The 19182-nt window shown below is 40.6% G+C and overlaps 1 protein-coding gene across 5 annotated transcripts; it reads left to right on the top strand.

Annotated features, from left to right (window-relative positions):
- The first annotated feature begins 527 nt into the window (after positions 1 to 527).
- Positions 528 to 16590, top strand: SFPQ (splicing factor proline and glutamine rich). 5 transcript variants are annotated; one of them, XR_008199117.1, is made up of 13 exons: positions 528 to 1461; positions 2168 to 2356; positions 2659 to 2960; positions 3059 to 3154; positions 3957 to 4153; positions 4252 to 4336; positions 4761 to 4878; positions 5282 to 5330; positions 5411 to 5532; positions 14201 to 14249; positions 15093 to 15176; positions 16071 to 16324; positions 16505 to 16588. XR_008199117.1 is itself a non-coding variant. In XM_052636986.1 (11 exons), exons 1-10 carry the CDS (start codon positions 607 to 609, stop codon positions 14222 to 14224), a joined length of 2037 nt encoding a protein of 678 aa, XP_052492946.1. In that variant the 5' UTR covers positions 528 to 606; the 3' UTR covers positions 14225 to 14249; positions 15093 to 15379. The 5 variants fall into 5 exon arrangements, 2 of the variants coding, with proteins under 2 accessions (XP_052492946.1, XP_052492945.1); XR_008199118.1 differs by lacking the exon at positions 16071 to 16324 and having other exon boundaries at positions 16505 to 16590; XR_008199119.1 differs by lacking the exon at positions 16505 to 16588 and having other exon boundaries at positions 16144 to 16469.
- Positions 16591 to 19182: the final 2592 nt, after the last annotated feature.

The following is a 19182-nucleotide window of genomic DNA, read 5'->3' on the forward strand; positions in this document are numbered from 1 at the left end:
ATTTATACTGCTAGAACCAATACTCCAATGAGGTTCCAAAATCAAATCAGTAAACGCTGTGTACGAAATCTGTAAAATTTTCTCTAATTCCATTGGCCCAGCACAAAGCTAATTTATGCTTTTGAACTGGAGACTACTGTTCTTACTGGGGAAAGATCCCAGCAGGCTGCTCATACGGGCAATCAAGAATGAAAAGGGCCTCTCCCCAGGAGCTGATAGGGCCCTGGCTATTTGCTTTCACGGGAAAATTGCTGGGGAGAACCCATTCAAATATCTCCCAGCAAATCACGGTGGCCTACAGACAACTCTTTTCCCGCTCATTGGCCGACTGAAATCTTCAACCACTCCATTCCTCCCGCCTCTCACCGAGAGCCAATAGGAGAGATGAGATCTTCGTAACCAAGCGTCACCAAGCACAGTGCTTGCAATTGGCTATTGGAGCTACCGATCGAGAAGTAGGCGGGGCCATGCCAGCCGGCCTATATAAGAAGAGGACAAAGGCGGCGCGCCGCCTGTGTCATCCGCCATCTTGTGCGAAGCAAGGTGGCCTCCACGTTCCCTGAACGTCTTCTCCGCTTTTGCCTCGACCGCCCCTTGATCACAGACATGTCTCGGGACCGGTTCCGAAGCCGGGGCGGTGGCGGTGGCGGCTTCCACCGACGCGGAGGAGGAGGCGGCCGCGGCGGCCTCCACGACTTCCGCTCCCCGCCGCCCGGCATGGGCCTCAATCAGAATCGCGGACCCATGGGGCCCGTGCCGGGCCAGGGTGGCCCCAAGCCTCAGATCCCGCCACCGCCTCCGCACCAGCAACAGCACCAGCAACAGCAGCAGCCACCGCCGCAGCAGCCGCCACCACAGCAGCCGCCGCCGCTTCAGCCCCCGCCGCACCAGCCGCCCCATCAGCAGCCGCCGCACCAGCAGCCGCCGCACCAGCAGCCGCCGCCGCCGCCACAGGACTCATCTAAGTCTGTCGTTCCACAAGGACCCGGTTCGGCTCCCGGAGTAGGCAGCGCCCCTCCGGCCACCGGCTCGGCGCCGCCCGCCACACCCCCGACCTCGGGGGCCCCCACGGGGCCAGGTCCCACCCCGACCCCGCCGCCCGCTGTCACCTCGGCGCCCCCAGGTGCGCCTCCCCCGGCTCCGCCGAGCAGTGGGGTGCCCACCACCCCCCCTCAGGCTGGGGGCCCGCCGCCTCCACCACCTGCAGGGGGCCCGGTGCCCGGGCCTAAGCAGGGCCCGGGACCCGGCGGCCCCAAGGGCGGCAAAATGCCAGGCGGGCCGAAGCCTGGTGGCGGCCCGGGCCTAAGCACTCCTGGCGGCCACCCTAAGCCGCCGCACCGAGGTGGCGGGGAGCCCCGCGGGGGCCGGCAACACCATCCGCCCTACCACCAGCAGCACCACCAAGGGCCGCCGCCCGGAGGGCCCGGCGGCCGCAGCGAGGAGAAGCTTTCGGACTCTGAGGTGAGTGTCAACCTGAGCTACGCGTCGGTTTTCCTAAGATGGCGGCGGCCCCCCCTCCCCGCCCTCCATTTTGTCGGAGGCCGGAAAGGGCGCCTGCGCGCGGGAGGCGGGGGTGGGTGGGCGGGGCTGCGCGATTGAGGGGCGGACGGCGTGGGTCCGCTAGCGGCATCCCTGGGGAGGCCTCTGGGCTGGCAGCGGGTGGCTTGAGGAAAGTTTGATGGGCCCTGTTAAAGCTAACGGATCCTGGGGTCCAGAGTAAAGAGTATAGCTTGAAATTTAGGATCGACGACATCGGGCGAGTTTTTCTCTTAACGCTTAGCCACAGGTTTCGTCGTTGACAACAGTTTTAATCGTTTTATTGATACTCTTCCACCCTTTTGATTTCTGTCCACTATAGTGTTGATGCTGTCAGGGACTTCAGGCATAAACGATTGACGAGGTTCCTGATACAGAGCCTACTCTTTTTTAAAGAGACTTCTCAAGAGTATTATGATGGTTTCGGCTCTTTAATGTTATGAGTGATTACTTTGGAAGTCCGGTTAGACATGTAATATGATCTTTAAAGGCAACAGAAGAGCAACCGCTATTGGACTGGTAACATATTCAGTTTGGGGAAAAGACTATTGCTTCTTCCTACTTGCAGAGGTACCTTCTTCCTACTTGGAGAGGTACCTTGTATCTGAAAGTTTCCTTCCTTTTATATCAGGGGTTTAAAGCCAACTTGTCACTTCTGAGGAGGCCTGGAGAGAAAACTTACACCCAGCGCTGTCGGTTGTTTGTTGGTAATCTACCTGCAGACATCACGGAGGATGAATTCAAAAGACTTTTTGCTAAATATGGAGAACCAGGAGAAGTTTTTATAAACAAAGGCAAAGGATTTGGATTTATTAAGCTTGTGAGTTTTGTTTTTGTGTTTTTCTGGTGGAATTCTCTTTTTTTACTACTACATAGTGTTTTTTGAACCAGCAACTTTATAAAGTTTTCATCACTAACAGAAAAGATGTAGCTGCTGTGTAGTGCATAATAGTATTTAAAAAGGGGGATTGGGTGGGTAAGTGTCAGGGAAGACTGCTTGGAGATAAGTTGAACTGAGCTGGCAGAAGAATAGGATTGGGGGTTAGACTTGTAACAATTTTAGGGTGGGCGTTAGCCAGTTTTGAGGTCATTAACTTTTAGTGTATGTCTTGATGCTTGCAGGAATCTAGAGCGTTGGCTGAAATAGCTAAAGCTGAACTTGATGATACACCCATGAGAGGTAGACAGCTTCGGGTTCGATTTGCCACACATGCTGCTGCCCTTTCTGTTCGAAATCTTTCACCTTATGTTTCCAATGAACTGTTGGAAGAAGCCTTTAGCCAGTTTGGTCCTATTGAAAGGGCCGTTGTAATTGTGGATGATCGTGGAAGATCTACAGGGAAAGGCATTGTTGAATTTGCTTCTAAACCAGCAGCAAGAAAAGCATTTGAAAGATGCAGTGAAGGTGTTTTCTTACTGACAACGTAAGTTTATATGTTTATCTTCGTAACTCTTATTAACTTAATGAAGAAATTGCAATATAGATGGAACAAAATTAAGATGGAACTATTTTTGTTGTTAGAACTCCTCGTCCAGTCATTGTGGAACCACTTGAACAGTTAGATGATGAAGACGGTCTTCCTGAAAAACTTGCCCAGAAGAATCCAATGTATCAAAAGTAAGAACAATCTCTTAAAGTACAAAAGAGAACTTGTTCATTTTTTTTTGTTTTAAACTTTTAATTTTGGAGTATAGCAGATTGACAGTGTTCGATAGTTCCAGGTGAACTGCAAATGGACTCAGCCATACATGTATTCATTCTCCCCCAAATGCCCCTCCCATCCTGTCTGCCCTGTAGCATTGAGCAAAGTTCTCTGTGCTGTACAGTAGGTTCTTGTTGGTTATCTATTTTAAATAATAGGAACGTGTGCATGTCTTACCCAAACTCTAACTGTCCTTTCCCCTTCAGTAACCATAAGTTCGGAGAACTTGATAATTTTTCAATTTTGCTTAATATGTACAAAAATCTTAGATATGCTTAATGAAAACATAGGTTTTGAAGCAGTCATTCAAATACCTAGTGTTTGTACCTGTTTTGAAGCAGTCATTCAAATACCTAGTGTTTGTTACTGTGGTAGGTAGATTTTATATGCAGTCTTGTTTTGTTTTTTTAACAGTTGTTAAGATGTATTGTAGATACCTGGTTTTTCAAAGTTGGAAAAATATTCTTTGAATTGAAACTTGGCTTGGGAAGTGGAATTAGGACAGTGGGGAAGGTAGGATTGATCCTCATTGCCTATGTTACTGTCTAGTATCATCCAGGTATGTGTAGAGATAATTACGAATCAAGGTGATTTTTGCCTTCCAGTATTTCTTAGAAGTGAGAAGCCAGTGGAAGGACCAGTGTTTTTTAGGGGATATCAGATTACGTATATTTCTTGTGTGCATCCATAAATTGGTTCATATTTAAATATTGTCAGGGAGAGAGAAACCCCTCCTCGTTTTGCCCAGCATGGGACATTTGAGTATGAGTATTCTCAGCGGTGGAAGTCCCTTGATGAAATGGAAAAACAGCAGCGGGAACAAGTTGAAAAAAACATGAAAGATGCAAAAGACAAATTGGAAAGTGAAATGGAAGATGCCTATCATGAACATCAGGCAAATCTTTTGCGTCAAGGTAAAATACCTTCTGAATTTTGCCAGTAGGATCATTGGCCTTTTGAGCTTACTAGAATTTGTTAATGTGAATCTATAACAGAATTTTCCAATGTTCAGATCTAATGAGACGCCAGGAAGAACTAAGACGCATGGAAGAACTGCACAATCAAGAAATGCAGAAACGTAAAGAGATGCAATTGAGGTACAGTTTTGTCAAACCTTAGTTTCAGTGTTGCTGCTGCTAAGTCGCTTCAGTCCTGTCCGACTGTGCGACCCCAGAGACGGCAGCCCACCAGGCTCCCCCGTCCCTGGGATTCTCCAGACAAGAACACGAGTGGGTTGCCATTGTTTCAGTGTTAAGTGTACCTAAATTTTGCAGGTGAGTCAGTTGAGGTACAGAGATGTTAAATACGTCAGTGTTGGTTTAATGCTTAAATTGCAAAATAGAGATTTCTGTTATATGGCTCATTTACTTTGCTGGAATACATTTAGGGCTTTTCGCCTTAGTCACTGTCCCAACCTTCGTTTGCTGTAATGCTCTTAAGTAAACTACTAGTTTCTTTTAAGCTGAATTTTTTTAATGTGCATAAAAAGTTTTTGTTTATGTACTTGATGAATATTTCCAGGCAAGAGGAAGAACGACGTAGGAGGGAAGAAGAGATGATGATTCGTCAACGTGAGATGGAAGAACAGATGAGACGCCAAAGAGAGGAAAGTTATAGTCGGATGGGCTATATGGATCCAGTAAGTAAACTTTTGCAATGTAATCAGAGTTCTCTACAGAATTTGTGGATACCTAGGGTGCAGTTTATTCAGTTAAATATCACTTTTCACGTGGTAGCTATTCTGCCTTTTTCTTTGTTTTTAACCCAATGTTTATGATTGATAGGCCTTGAGTTTTACCTTCTCTTTGGGTGGGCCAAAAGATTTCAGTGGTTAGCAAGAAGCTTGGTTTACAGGTTTTTTGATAATGGCATCTTTTAAAAAATTGCCTAATTGGTTTTTTCCTTTAAGTTGAAAACAATTTTTGTTAAGCTTTGGAAATTCCTTCTTAGGGAATTTCCAAGTTAAGAGTTACCAAGTTAAGAATGCTTGGTATGGATTTAGTGCAAGTGTATGAAAGGTTTGTTTTTTTTTTTAATTTCAGAGAGAAAGAGACATGAGAATGGGTGGTGGAGGAGCAATGAACATGGGAGGTAAGAATGAAAATTAAATTAGTAGTATTAATGAAGAGCAGTATTTTGGTTGAGTGGTAACCAGCATTTTTGTTTCCTAGATCCCTATGGCTCAGGAGGCCAGAAATTTCCACCTCTAGGTGGTGGTGGTGGCATAGGTTATGAAGCCAATCCTGGAGTTCCACCGGCAACAATGAGTGGTTCCATGATGGGAAGCGACATGGTAATGTATCTTGTGGGACATAGTTCAAAAGGAAATTCTCATTCTCACAACTTACGTGTGTGTGTTTTTTTTGTTTTTGTTTTTTTAAGTAGGTGACTGGACTTCTTTTAGTTCCCCTATCGTGTAAATCTGTAATACTGATGAATACCTTGGCAACATAGAAGAACTCAATGTGGTAACCTCACCTGATAAGGTTGCCAACAAAAAGTCAATACTGTTAGTAGTATGTTGGGAGTTACCTTTGGCAATAAGTAGACTTAGGTGCTTTCCATTATATTGCTTGTGTACTTTTGCACAATAGTTCATGGCAAATCCAAATTCTAAATGTTAGATACTACTGATTATTCTACATCCAAGTGAGTAATCAAATGGCAAGCTGTCATTCATAAAGCTGGTATTTGCCATAAGTGTGAATCAGACTTGTTTGTAGCTTGTAGCTTTAGGCATGTTTTAGCAATGTGTAGGCCTTTGACCTACATTTGGTGTGACTTTATCCATGAAAAGGGAATTGTTTAGTCTTCGGACTCGTCGTTTCCCTCCTGTTGGGCCTGTCTTTAGGTGTACTTTCTAAAATAAATGGACATCTCTTTTGCTACAGAATAGCAAAAGTCACTGTTATTTTTTAGCATACTAGTTGTGTGCATTTGATCTGAACCTTCTTGATGGTGTCATATCTTAGCTGTATAGATAGCCTGTCAGGATCCTTTAGGACAACCAAGAGAATTGGTCTGAGTGGTGATATCGGGATTTTGCAATCCTTAGAAGAACTGAATATTGGCTGTAGAGGTGGGTTTGGAGAAAAGTGCTTTGTCACAACTGAATTGAATCTAATTAGTTCATCTACAGTCTTTTGGCAAAGGAGAGAAGCTGCAGTATATAGCTCACTAGATTCATTTTACAAATAAGGATTTAGAATGGGGCCTCATCTACTTTAGGCTTTGAAGATTAGAATCATAAATAGTTGGAGGGTTAAATGTAGTGCTGTTAGCTTCAAAATGAATTTTAAAAATAATGTGTTATATTTTGGTTTATATGCTTCCTAATAGTCAGATCTAGGTTCTATATCAAATTTGTAACTAATTTGACACGATGTTCCCACAGTTCAGATGTTACAGTCCTTGTGACGTATAGCTTCTGGATTCTAAGATGATGTGGTAACAAACCCCCAAATTTCCTTTTCACCTTTTTGAGATAATACAATCTGCTGAAAACCTGAAATTGTTAGGATTTTGAAATAGTTTGAAGGGTTAGGATTTAGTCTTAAGTAGCCCTGTAGTGTTTTATAGGAAGCATATTGAAATTATTTATTATAATAAACAGTTTTAAACCCTGATACCTTTTTTTAATTTCTGGCGGGTTTTGTTGGATTGTTTTGGGGCTTTGTTTTGTGTTTTGAGCAATACTCTTAATGATTGATCTGCTTTATATGAATTTGAAAGATAGCTCAGGCTGCTGTGCTTGCATATCTGTAGGGTTACTGTGTTTGGGATCATAGGTTTCTAGGACTAGAATTAATCTAAAACAAGATGGAATAAAGTCCTGCTTTATTGCAGTCACTTAAGCTTGGTATTAATGCTGTTTGGGAGACACCCAAAACACGGAATCATAATTGTCGGGACTTTTCACAGACATAAGGGAAAACGAAAAGTTGGGCTGTTAGGAGGGTGGGCTGTATATTCAGTTAATTTGCAACTATAAAGAACAGTACTGTGAACATAATTTCTCTGGTTTTATGTAGTGATGGCTGTGAAGGTGATATACTTGGAGAGAATATGGCAACACTTTTAAATCAAATTACTGTGCCGGTTAAGTGACTAAACCTATTAGTCTTCTATTCTTTTTCTTTTTGTAGTCTGGTAGCATTTTATTAAAAACTTTGAACCTTTTAAGATTTCTGCAACTTAGCAGATGTGTCTTAAGATCTTGAAAAGCACAAGGTTTCTTATGCAGCACATACCACTAACTGGTGAGTAGGTCTTTGTCACTTCATTGAGTGAATTGAATCTGTCTGGTTGGGCTTGTTAGGCTTACTTGGAAATTAAATTTCCTGTTCAGACCTTGAAAGCGAGAAGTTTGTAAGCTTTTCAGTGGGTTAATCTGATGTGAAATTTCTTAAAACTCATTTTGGAATGGGTTTTCACATCTGCACTAATTCTTAAATTTTTTAGCACTACAGGGAAGATCTATTCTTTGAAACAGGTGTATGAGAATGGCTCAAGTGGGAACATACCACAAGGCATGTATTATCGTAAACTAATTTTCAAATTACCCTTTTTTCCTTTCTATGTTCCCGGTACCTGTGGATCGACTCATTGGTGATTGTATCGACGAACGTTGACTACGGAACCTTCTAAAATATTTACTTAACACACATGGACATCAACTACATATAATGAACTGTTAATTACTGTTCCAATAGCGTACTGAGCGCTTTGGGCAGGGAGGTGCGGGACCTGTGGGTGGACAGGGTCCTAGAGGAATGGGGCCTGGAACTCCAGCAGGATATGGTAGAGGGAGAGAAGAGTATGAAGGCCCAAACAAAAAACCCCGATTTTAGATGTGATATCTAGGCTTTCATTCCAGTTTGTTTTTGTCTTTTCTTGTTTAGATAACCAATCTTTTAAATTCTTGCATTTTAGTAAGAAAGCAACCTTTTTATGGATGTTAGCAGTTTATTGACCTAATATTTGTAAATGGTCTGTTGGGGCAGGTAAAATTATGTAATGCAGTGTTTGCCACAGGGGAATTTTTTTTTCCTTTTTTTTCCTTTTTTTTTTTAAACTGTATAATGTCCCTCAAGTTACGGCAGTGTACCTGTGCCACTGAATTTCCAAAGTGTACCAATTTTTTTTTTTACTGTGCTTCAAATAAATAGAAAAAATAGTTATGATATTGATCTTCAACTTTGCCATTCATGCTTCTATGCACATTAGGCTAGGTATTCCACTTGGAAAGCATAAGAGTGTCTAGGCCTTTGAATGGCATATGCCATTTCTGGGAAATGTTATTTGTAGGCTAAGTATTGCTTTCTACTTATAAGTACCCCCTTGTTTTAAAAAGAAGAAACGCTTATTGAAGTAGTTTCATGATTTGATTTGTTTGGCAAGGAAGCAAGCTGGTGCTAAGTATTTTTAAATGGCTATGTAAGCAAAGCTGAATTGTAAATCTTCATTCAGGAATGTGTATCAAGATTATGGAATGGGTGTAAGACTATTGGTAGGGGGAGAAAGTGGGTATGACTTAAATGGATCTTTTATGGCCCTGTGATCTATTCTTTCCTTGAAAGTTTCTGAAGAAAAAGTGGAAAGATGATTTTGTTGCATTCCTCCATTCTTGTTTTTTAAAAAACGAGTCCCAAGCCCTACAAACGGCTTGTATTGAACTTTCACATTTGAATTAAAGATTGTTAAACATGAAGCCTTTTCATGTATTACTTTTAAGTGATTTATAAAGGTGGAGTTTAGTGTGAATAATTCAAAAATAAGAGGTGTAGTTAATCATAAAGTAGGTTAGAAATGTATATACTTGCACTCTAACTTACATCTCCTTGTGCTACTTCTATTGGGCAAAATCTGTAGGACTATGAAAAAAACCTAGTCTGTTTTCTACGAGCTTGTAGTGACTGTTAATAACATAGGGTGGGAGAGAACCATTCTTACGAAACATTTTTGTTTTTCATAGTTTCCTTTTGATGTGGCACAAAATCTGGAGAGAATTGCTCGTGCTACACAGTACAGATGTTCCTTCCTCCCACCATAAAGCTTTCGGAGTGTTTCGATGGTGGTGTCAGTTTAACGTCAACTTCATTGACTCTCCTTCCATCAGAGACATTTTGACTTATTAATAAAATAGTTTGTTACTGGTGTCTGTTAGTACAATGGGAACACCTGCTTTCCCAGTGTATATATAAGCAGAGAAACAATTTCCTAAAAGTAGTAGGTAAAGTAATTGAATGGTTTGGCTTTGATTTTAGCTATGTTTCCATTCAAATTTGTACATTATAGAACTCTTACTGTGGAATGTGTCTTCCTCCTTTTCACCTCTTTTAGTGTTAATTGGCAAAAGTAAAATTCTAAATCAAATCTCGGTTTAAATGCTGAAGTAAGTTTAGTATTGTGCCTGAGTACAAAGGGAAACCTAGAGTTGAAACAATTGAGCACTGTGCATAGGAGGCCTGTTAGTGCTAAAACACTAGTGGGGTGTAAAGGCATGCCACCACATTCTGGCTGTGTGACTGACAGGTACCTGGTGTGCTAATTACGGGAGAGAATCTCGTTAGAAAATGTTCATTATTTCTGTTCACCAAGACACTTGGAAATGAGTAGTTCTGCCATAATTATAGGAGGAAGTTTTGTCCCAAGTCATTAATTGGTGATAATGTATGAGATTTTCTGTACTGGAAACAAGGGTCTTGATTTGAAAGGAGTCCATTACAATTTGAATTGTATGGTAGGGACTCCGTTAATGATAAGAAAAGAAGGGGTGTTCATGGGACACCCACAGAGGGTGAACTTGAATGTGTGGGTGGGGGCTGGTGGGGAGATGGGAAAATCTGCCTATAAAATTAATGTTTCAGTTTATTTTTCAGATTACATGCCTTTCTTTGTAAGGGATGCTGGCACAGACCCCTAAAATAAGCTTTTCGTAGTACTGTACCTTTGAAGAGTGGTGAAGGATGCTAATGGATTATCTCCTAAAAGTTGTGGTTTTGGTAGCCTTACTGTGTAGAATTGCTAAACATTGTTTAGCAAATAATGTTGCTTAGTTTTAACTAAGTTTTGACTTTTATCACTGAAATAGCAGTGTATCAAGGGTTGTAAGCTACTCAGACTTTCAACAAGTCCTGCAATGTATATCATAGCCTAATGTGAATTTAAATCATCTTAAAAAGTATATTCCTAAAAGTTGATTTATGAAACTTGGGGTGGGGAAGGGAAGGTAGTAGTTTAGAGGTAAAATTTTGGCCAGTCTTCTCATTTAAAGAAACCACCTGCCCCCATTTCCTCTTCTCCACTTTCTCTCATAATTTTAAGAGGAACGCTTGATTGTTTTTAAACTAACTGCTCCTCTTATTACTCCTTATCTTTAAAAACTGCATTCTCTAAGAGATCCCAGTGTATTTAATAGGACTTTAGAAACTTAACCCATTGGTTCATGTTTAGTGAAACCATAATCCTCTTCGCTTAAAACACTAATTAAACTTCTTCTAAGAAGTACTGTAAAACCCCACCACTCTTTATTAGATGTATTATATCACTAATACAAATAGACAGTAATTTGGGAAATTGTAATGTTACGCCTGTGCAATTTTTGTAAGTGGCATATCATGGCAGATCAAAATTTAGATACTTGGCTTTGCTTGGGCAAGCCACTAAGTTTGTGGCGGAATATTTTCTGGTGTTCTTGGACTGCAATTGTGCACTATTAAAGTAGTGGCCTGCTACATAACTGCATTTAGCCAGCATTTCTGCAGTGCGTAACTGTGAGGAACGTAGTACCGCAAATGGCAATGGACATTAGGACCCGGATGTAGTATTCCTGCTTGCTCCGAGATTCTCATTGCCGACTGCATACAGGTAGGTAACAAGCAATATAATCTAACTTGGTGACTTGCTATGTACTTTTATTCCGTGGGCATTCTGACATCATACTTCTGACAATGAAATTACAGTGCAGCACCTAACATGTGTATGATAAAGCTAGCTTATGTCAAAACTGCGTGGGTTTGGGTTAGAGCTGTAATTTGTCAGGCAGAATTCAGTGCTGTTGCAGTTCTCAGATAAAAAGTGCAAACTTGAGTATTTGGTATGTATCTGATTCAGTTGTGTGGGTTTTAGTTGCATTGTAACTGAAGATAACATGAAACACATCAGTGGTGTGGGGGAGAGGGGACCATACCATGTTTGGAAAGTAGAGTGCTTTTAGCATCTTGACACAGACTGTATACAGCATGTGACAATTAGTTTCTGTTGTAGCAAACTGACCTCCCCATAGGTCAGCAATATCAATTTCAGAGTGTAATCTTGGTTATTACTCCACAGGGTTGAGTGAATTAAAACTAAAAGTACAGTTTTTTTTTTTGCAATGTGATTTGAACATTTTTAAAATGGGCTCCATGGGAACAGCTTTGTTATTAACTGGGGGCATAGAGGGGCATCTAACATGAATAGTTCAAGCTCTGTGATTTGTCTAAATATGTCTATACTCTAAACCTGGGGGAAGATGGTGTGGCATGTTGACTTGCCTATTGAATACACGTTGGGAATCATTTCCCAACTGTAAGACTTCGTCGTATTCTGTAGGATAACTGCAAACGTTCAGGGTAGCTTTTTGAATTTGGTTCCCTTAGCTTTTTAGGGATGAGATGTTGCAATCCAAACTGTTCGATTACCAAAATAGTAAGTCTTCAAAAGCACCCTCTATGTTGTTCAGGATTTAAGCTTTGCCTCGACAGTTGTTCCAGACCTCAATTCAACTGAACATTGGTCTATGAACTGATTTTTAGCTAGCATGCATGAGAAATAGCTTTCATGTATAATGTTTTCTGCTCTGTAACTGGAAAGTTTGGTTTACTTCGCATAAATGTTGGCAAAACTCTTCATGATTATGAGAATTTCTTTTGTATCAAGAAAAATGGCTTGCTCTTTGGCAAGCAGTTCACATGGTGGGGACAGACTTGTAACTTTAATATGTAGTCCATTCAACCAAATGACGTGACTCCTGCTAGATGGAAGAATAAATGGTGACTAGTTTAGCTCTGTATTAGTAATACAATGTACATCAAACATAATGCTCAGTATTAGTGACAATAGTGTCACGAAATTGGCATGCAATTCTGATGGGGTTTTCCTATGGCATAATCCATGAAGTTGGTAGCCAACACTTGGCTACCGTGGCTCAGTGATTGTTTAGAAATAAAAGATCAGGTTTATTTCTTAACAGTCAATAGCACTTTTGAGAGAATGTACTTAATATATGGACATCATCGGGTTGGGGGGTAATTTTGCTTCATTCTGCTTATTTCAAGATGATAGGCTTTTGCACTTTCAATGAGAAACCTGTGACTTAAGTTGATTCTTACTAGTTTCGATTTGTATGTAGCTGTAATTTGTGAATTTTAGTGCAGAGGGTCTTTTTAAAAATCAGTCAAAAAACGGGATAAACGGGTTTCAATAGTAACTATATCCCAGGTGCTTGCATTGTATTTCATAGTCTTTTCTTACTACAAACAAAAATTATTTTTAATGACAATGGTCGCAAGTTCAGAGGTGTGATGCCAGAATGCATTTTCGTACTGTTAGGCCCTTGGGAATAGATACCGGTGCTTTATGAAAGATGAAAGAAATGCAATGGGTGCTCTTCACATAAGGTTGCAAAACCTACAAAGAATGCATAATAGTCTCATTTTTCCCGAGAAAGATGCGTGTGACTAGTTTTGGACTTTTAACCTTAATGGGGGTTGCATGTTTCTTATTGTTAATCATTGTCAGCTGCAGTGACATGATCCACAGTCCTGCATTTACTGCCTTAACATTAATGATTTTGGATAGGTTTTAGAGAGCTGGGATGTTTGTTCTGGGCCTTTATTTGGTTTGGGCTTTAGCTGATAACGTTTCAGTGCTCTGTCAGCTAGTGCAGTTCTCAAACGGCTGCCTGTTAGGGAAAGAATTCAGAGGATTTGGCTGCTCCTAATCATCTGTCATTGCTGCTAGATAATGATTGGCAATTTTTAAGACTCAACTGTGGAACACACAGTTGTTGGGAAACCATCAAACTTAAATGTTGCTTTTGAACACCAGTGCTGAAAAGATTTATTCAGAGGGTGAAAAGGGGGCTGGATGCAGAATAGGATAATCTGGAGAATGGAGGAAGAATGCAAAACGATATAGTATCCCTTATGGATGGTACATGTGCAACAGGGAACTATTTCATATACCCTTGGCAGTCTCTGAGTCAGGGAGGAAGAAAAACCTGGAATTTGGATTAAGGCTGATCTTTCTGGTTTTTGTGCACTGTGGCTCTGCCAGGCATACATAGTGAAGGTGAATGTCTTCTCCCTCAGAAAAACTCAGGTTCCTTGCTGTCCTGATAAGGCATAGCTTCCCTGCCGTAACTTAAAACTCAGTGAGGACTTAAGAGGGAAAGAATGAGGCAAATATATAGGACTGCAGGATAACAACTGCATTGTTGTGTACTGTGGCACGGGGAGGGCACTCTTGTAGGACTCTCGGAGGACCACGCCTCAGGTGGTCAGTCCACCTGAGGATGGAAGACATACTTGGTGGGGAGCAGGGTATGTGCTTCTATATGAAAAGAGCCGATGTTAGAACTCATTTGGTAAGGTGAACGTTGTCACATACCTTCACATAAGGGATAGTATATTTTGGGTTGCAGTCAAACTTCATTGTGCTCAGACTGGTGAAGATGCAGTTAGGCTTTTGTAAATACAAAGAAGATACAGTTCTCACTCTAATTCAGGTGTCTACTGCTACTTCAGAATGATTTTAGATTCCACCCCGCCCCCATGAAGTTTCTTCCTATTTTTTATGCTGTAACTTGCCCCCAATCTTTGTTTCTCGAATTTTACTCTTTAAATTTTGAAATTAACTAGCATTTCAAATCTTCATGCCCTTGTCTTTTATATTAACTTTTTCTTATTATTCTTTAGGTAAGAATGATTGATGTTGGCTGATAACTGGAGTGCTCATTCACTTGAAGTAAGCTTCCTTGAAAGTCTACCTATTAAGGATTTGGGGTTTGGTTTCTATTTAATGGTTAAATGATTTTATTTAACTGTGGGGTGAAAGCCTTTTGATTTTTAAGATGTTCACCTCTTGATACCCCTGTATTTTTGTTTTTTAAAATAGATGTGTGTGGGTGTATATGAGTTGGAAAGAAAAAAGGCTGGGAATACTTACTACAAAAATGTTAAACAATAGAAGAAAAAGATGGCGTTAGATCAGAAAAGGCTTGAATTTGTGGAGAAATACTGTATTTTGTGGTACTCTAAAATCAACTTTGGACCAATTCAGAAATCTTGAGATTCCTTTTACATTATAAATTGTGAAGAACAATTGTTTCATCACTGGTAGGGAGAATTCCTTAAGTACCTTTGACCTTTGAACAACATGGGTTTGCACTTCAGGAGTTCACCTAATGATGCAAGATTTTTTCTAATAAATACATACTACAGTGCCAGGTCTTACCTAAACAGTAACTGTAGAGTGAACGTTGCTCAGTCGTGTCTAATTCTTTGCAACCCCATGGACAGCAGCCTGCCAGGCTCCTTTGCCCATGGAATTATCCAGGCAAGAGTACTGAAGGACATCTTCCCAACCCAGGGATCGAGGCCAGGTCTTCTCCCTTGCAGGGTGGATTCTGAGCCACAGGGGAAGCCCATAGCCAAAAAAAAAAAAAACCAAACCACTATTGAAATCCAAAGCTATGCTAAAATATATACCTGTTGATGTCAGAATAAAGTGTACATGTTAAAAATCAGTTCAAAAATGTTCAAGATATGCCAAATAAGTTGTCATAACAAAGTTATATTTTAATGATAGGTGGATATAAGTTTTCAAGACATCACACAGCATGAGCTGATCAAGAAAGAAAGCCACAACTTGTTAGACTGATGAAGTATCAAGGTAAGTTGAGATTCTTGACTCTAAACTGTCCTCAGGAACTCCAGTGGTTACGCCTTCTAATGCATGGGGTGAGGGTTCAGTCCCTGGCAGGGAGTTAGACTCCCACATACCAAAAAACAAAAGCATAAAACAGAAGCGGTCTTGTAACAGATTCAATAAAGACTTTTAAAATGGTCCACATGAAAAAACATCTTAAAAAAATGTCTTCAGAAGGAATCTTGGGTGGTGTAAGATGACTACTTATGTGGATATCTCATTTTAATTTCTTCTATGTTAAAACTTTTTTGTAGCAAGTATATTTTTATAACATTTACTTAAATATTTAATCATCTTTTTTTTTAAGTCTTCTGAGGTGTAGTAGCCCATGGCTTTAGTCTTGTTTGGCTAAAGCCTTGGGAAAAACGGGGACTTTATTAAAAAACAGTTTTTAATAAAAACATATATAGCTGTATTTACCTTTACATCCATATAACAATGCAGAGGAAGAAGATTTGAAGTTCCTATTTTTCATCCAGATAGTTAAGTGGTGGAGTCACTGATAGAATAGATGGAAAACAAAATCTAGAGGGTTGGCAATTTTAAAGGGCAATTCAACTCTGCTTTTCTGGCTAGAAAGCAGTCATAGACATTATGTAGACAAATGGACAATGACTGTGTTCCAGTAAAGGTTCTTTTTTTTTTTTACAAAATTGGCTGTAGACAGCTTACCTGTCTGATGTAATAAAAATTGCATTTGTTCATGGTATCACTTAGGTATAAAGGGCTATTAGTTGAATTACATTTTAATTCAGTTGAATTTTAAGCAAAAATGGGAGAATTGAGATCTGTGTCTTACACCTTAGAAAGTATTAGTTGCTCAGTTGTGTCTGATTCTTGCAACCCCATGGACTGTAGCCTGCCAGGCTCCTTTGTCCATGGGATTTCTCAGGCCAAGAATACTGGAGTGGATTGCTATTGCCTTCTCCAGGAGATCTTCCTGACCCAGGGATCAAACTTGGGTCTCCTGCATTGAGGGTAGATTCTTTACTGCCCAAGCCATCAGAGGGTGCCAATTAATGGAGTGTCTTGAAGAGATCTGCCTTTTAAGAGTTTGGTTGTCACTAAAAGTTGTTGTGGAAGATGAAAATAAAATTTAATAAACTCGCCAGGTGAGTCTGGTATTAAAATTATTTGTGCTGCTTAACCCTTATTTATCTGAAGATAATCAAATACTTATGCTACCACATTCTTTGTTTAAAGTTTATTTGATTGTTGCTGATAAATAAATTTGAGACCTTGATACCTAATTATTATGACTTTTGGAATAATTGTTTCCTTTTAATTGGCAGGATTACGTGAACTGTCCTGAAAACCAGTGAGGAAAAGAGCAGAGAGAGGAATCAACCTGTTGAATAAAAATGTTTCAAGATGGGAATTTGTTTTGGTTTTGTTTCTAAGTAGGATTCTTCTATTTTCTAGAATTTTCCGTGTCAGCAACTTACTTCTCAGTGGCATTGAGGTCATTCCATATTATATTTCTTGAGGCATTTTTGGCAGAGCTGTTTTAGCACCCCCCCCCCAGCTTCTTAATAACTAATCAACCTGATGCCCTTATTTATTCACAGGTTTAGCTGTCAGTATCTTAAAAATTGCCTTCAGGGACTTGTGTCTGTCCAGTGGACCAGTGCACGGGGTACAGGTTTGAGGCCTTATTGGGGAATTAAGATCTCATGTGCTGCCCGGTGTGGCCTTAAAAAATTGCCTTCAGTCTTCATAAGTTTTAGTCTTAGAGTTACCATGTGATCAGCAATTGTTAATTGCTTCAGAGGTGGCATAGGATGAGATAGCATCACTGACTTAGATGGATGTGAATTTAAACAAACTACAGGAGATGGTGCAAAGACAGGAGCTTGGTGTGCTGTGTAGTCCATGAGATAGCAAAGTCACAACAGATTGTAACGTGACAGCATCAAAGCAACTGCTTAGTAGGTTTTTATATACCACTTATGTGTATTAGAAAAGGATTATCAAATTATGGTTATGAATAATTGGGTGTTATTTCACTCAAAGACTGAATTGCATGTTGCCAAATACAATATTTTGGTTGTCCTGAGTAGCAATTTGTAAGCTGGAGTTGAATTTTATATACAGTGTAATGGGTAAATTCTCAGATTACCTATAAGTATAAGGGAAATACTGTTGTAATTTACTATAAAATCTGCTTATCCCCTTCATTCTTAAAACTCATTACAATTTGACAAGCTGTTCACAAACCAAATTAATGTGAGGTATATATTCAAAAGTAATTTTTTAAACTTTCCTTGGTTAAGTTATATGTTCAGTTGCTAAGTCATGCCCCAGCTCTGCAACCCCATGGGCTGCAGCACACCAGGCTTCTCTGTCCTTCACGGTTTCCTGAAGTTTGCTCAAAAAATTCATTTGATGATGCCATCCAACCATCTCATTTTCTTGCCCTCTTAGCTTCCTAGCATCAGGGTTTTTCCCAATTTGTATCAGGTGGCCACAATATTAGAGCTTCAGCGTCAATCCTTTCAATGAATATTCAGGGTTTATTTCCTTTAGGATTGATTGGTTTGATCTTGCAATCCAAGAGACTCAAGAGTCTACAGCACCACAGTCTGAAAGAATCAATTCATTGGCACGGTTCAACTCATGACTACTGGAAAAACGGCTTTGACCGTATGGACCTTTGTCTCTGCTTTTTAATATGTTATTTGACAAGTTGTTTAAATTTAGGCTATAGTAGGGTTAAAAATCCCTGCCTTGCAAGGTGTATTGATTAGTTGCTATTTTTAAGTGTGTATGTAGGGAAATGAGGGGAGCTTAAGTTGAGAACAAGCCACAAGGTTTTTAACAAATTGTGTATGAGGCATATAATGTTTTGCACACCTTCTATCTTTGATGTTAAAATGGGTTGGGAGACTTCCCCAGGGATCCAGAGTCTTAATCCATCTTGGAACTTGATTCCACACGAGCAACTGCCTGTGAGCTGTAGCGCCCATGTGCAGCAACAAGAGAAGCTCAAACCGGTGCCATAGTGGAGACCTGGCACAGCCAGATTTTAGGAAGTTCCATGCTTGAGGTCAAGGAGGATGAGGGGAGGACAAGACTCAGTTCGGTTCAGTTGCTCAGTTGTGTGTCTCTGCAACCCCATGGACTTACGCACAGCAGGTTTCCCTGTCCATCACCAACTTCCAGAGCCTGCTTAAACACATGTCCATAGAATCGGTGATGCCATCTAACCATCTCATCCTCTTCCCTTTCTCCTGCCTTCAATCTTTCCCAGCATCAGGATCTTTTCAAATGAATCAGTTCTTCGCATAAGGAGGCCAAAGTATTGAGAGTTTAAGCTTCAGCATCAGTCCTTCCAGTGAATACTCAGGATAGACTGGTTGGGTCCCTTTGCAGTCTAAGAGTGCTCCAACAGCACAGCTCAAAAGCATCAATTCTTTGGCGCTCAGCTTGCTTTATAGTCCAACTCACATCCATACAGGACTGCTGGGAAATAGCTTTGACTAGATGGACCTTTGGCTGGTCTCTGCTTTTTAATATGCTGCCTAGGTCGGTCAAAGCTTTTCTTCTGAGGAGCAAGGGTCTTAATTTTATGGCTGCAGTCAACATCTGCAGTGATTTTGGAGCCCAGAAAAACAGGCTCACTGTTTCTGTTGTTTCCCCCTCTTACTTGCCATAAAGTGATGAGACTGAATGCCATGATCTTAGATTTCTGAATGTTGAATTTTAAGCCAGCTTTTTTACTCCTCTTTCACCAAGAGGCTCTTTAGTTCTGCTTTCTTCTATAAGAGTGGTGTTATCTGCATATTTGAGGCTACTGCTACTTCTCCCTGCAGTCTTGATTCCAGCTTGTGCTTCATCCAGTCCAGTATTTCTCATGATGTACTCTGCATATAAGTTAACTAGGGGTGACAATATATAGCATTGATGTACTCCTTTCTCGACTTGGAACCAGTCTGTTCAATGTCCAGTTCTTACTGTTGCTGCTTGACCT

The sequence above is a fragment of the Budorcas taxicolor genome, chromosome 3 (genome assembly GCF_023091745.1).
Source record: "Budorcas taxicolor isolate Tak-1 chromosome 3, Takin1.1, whole genome shotgun sequence".
NCBI lineage: Eukaryota > Metazoa > Chordata > Mammalia > Artiodactyla > Bovidae > Budorcas > Budorcas taxicolor.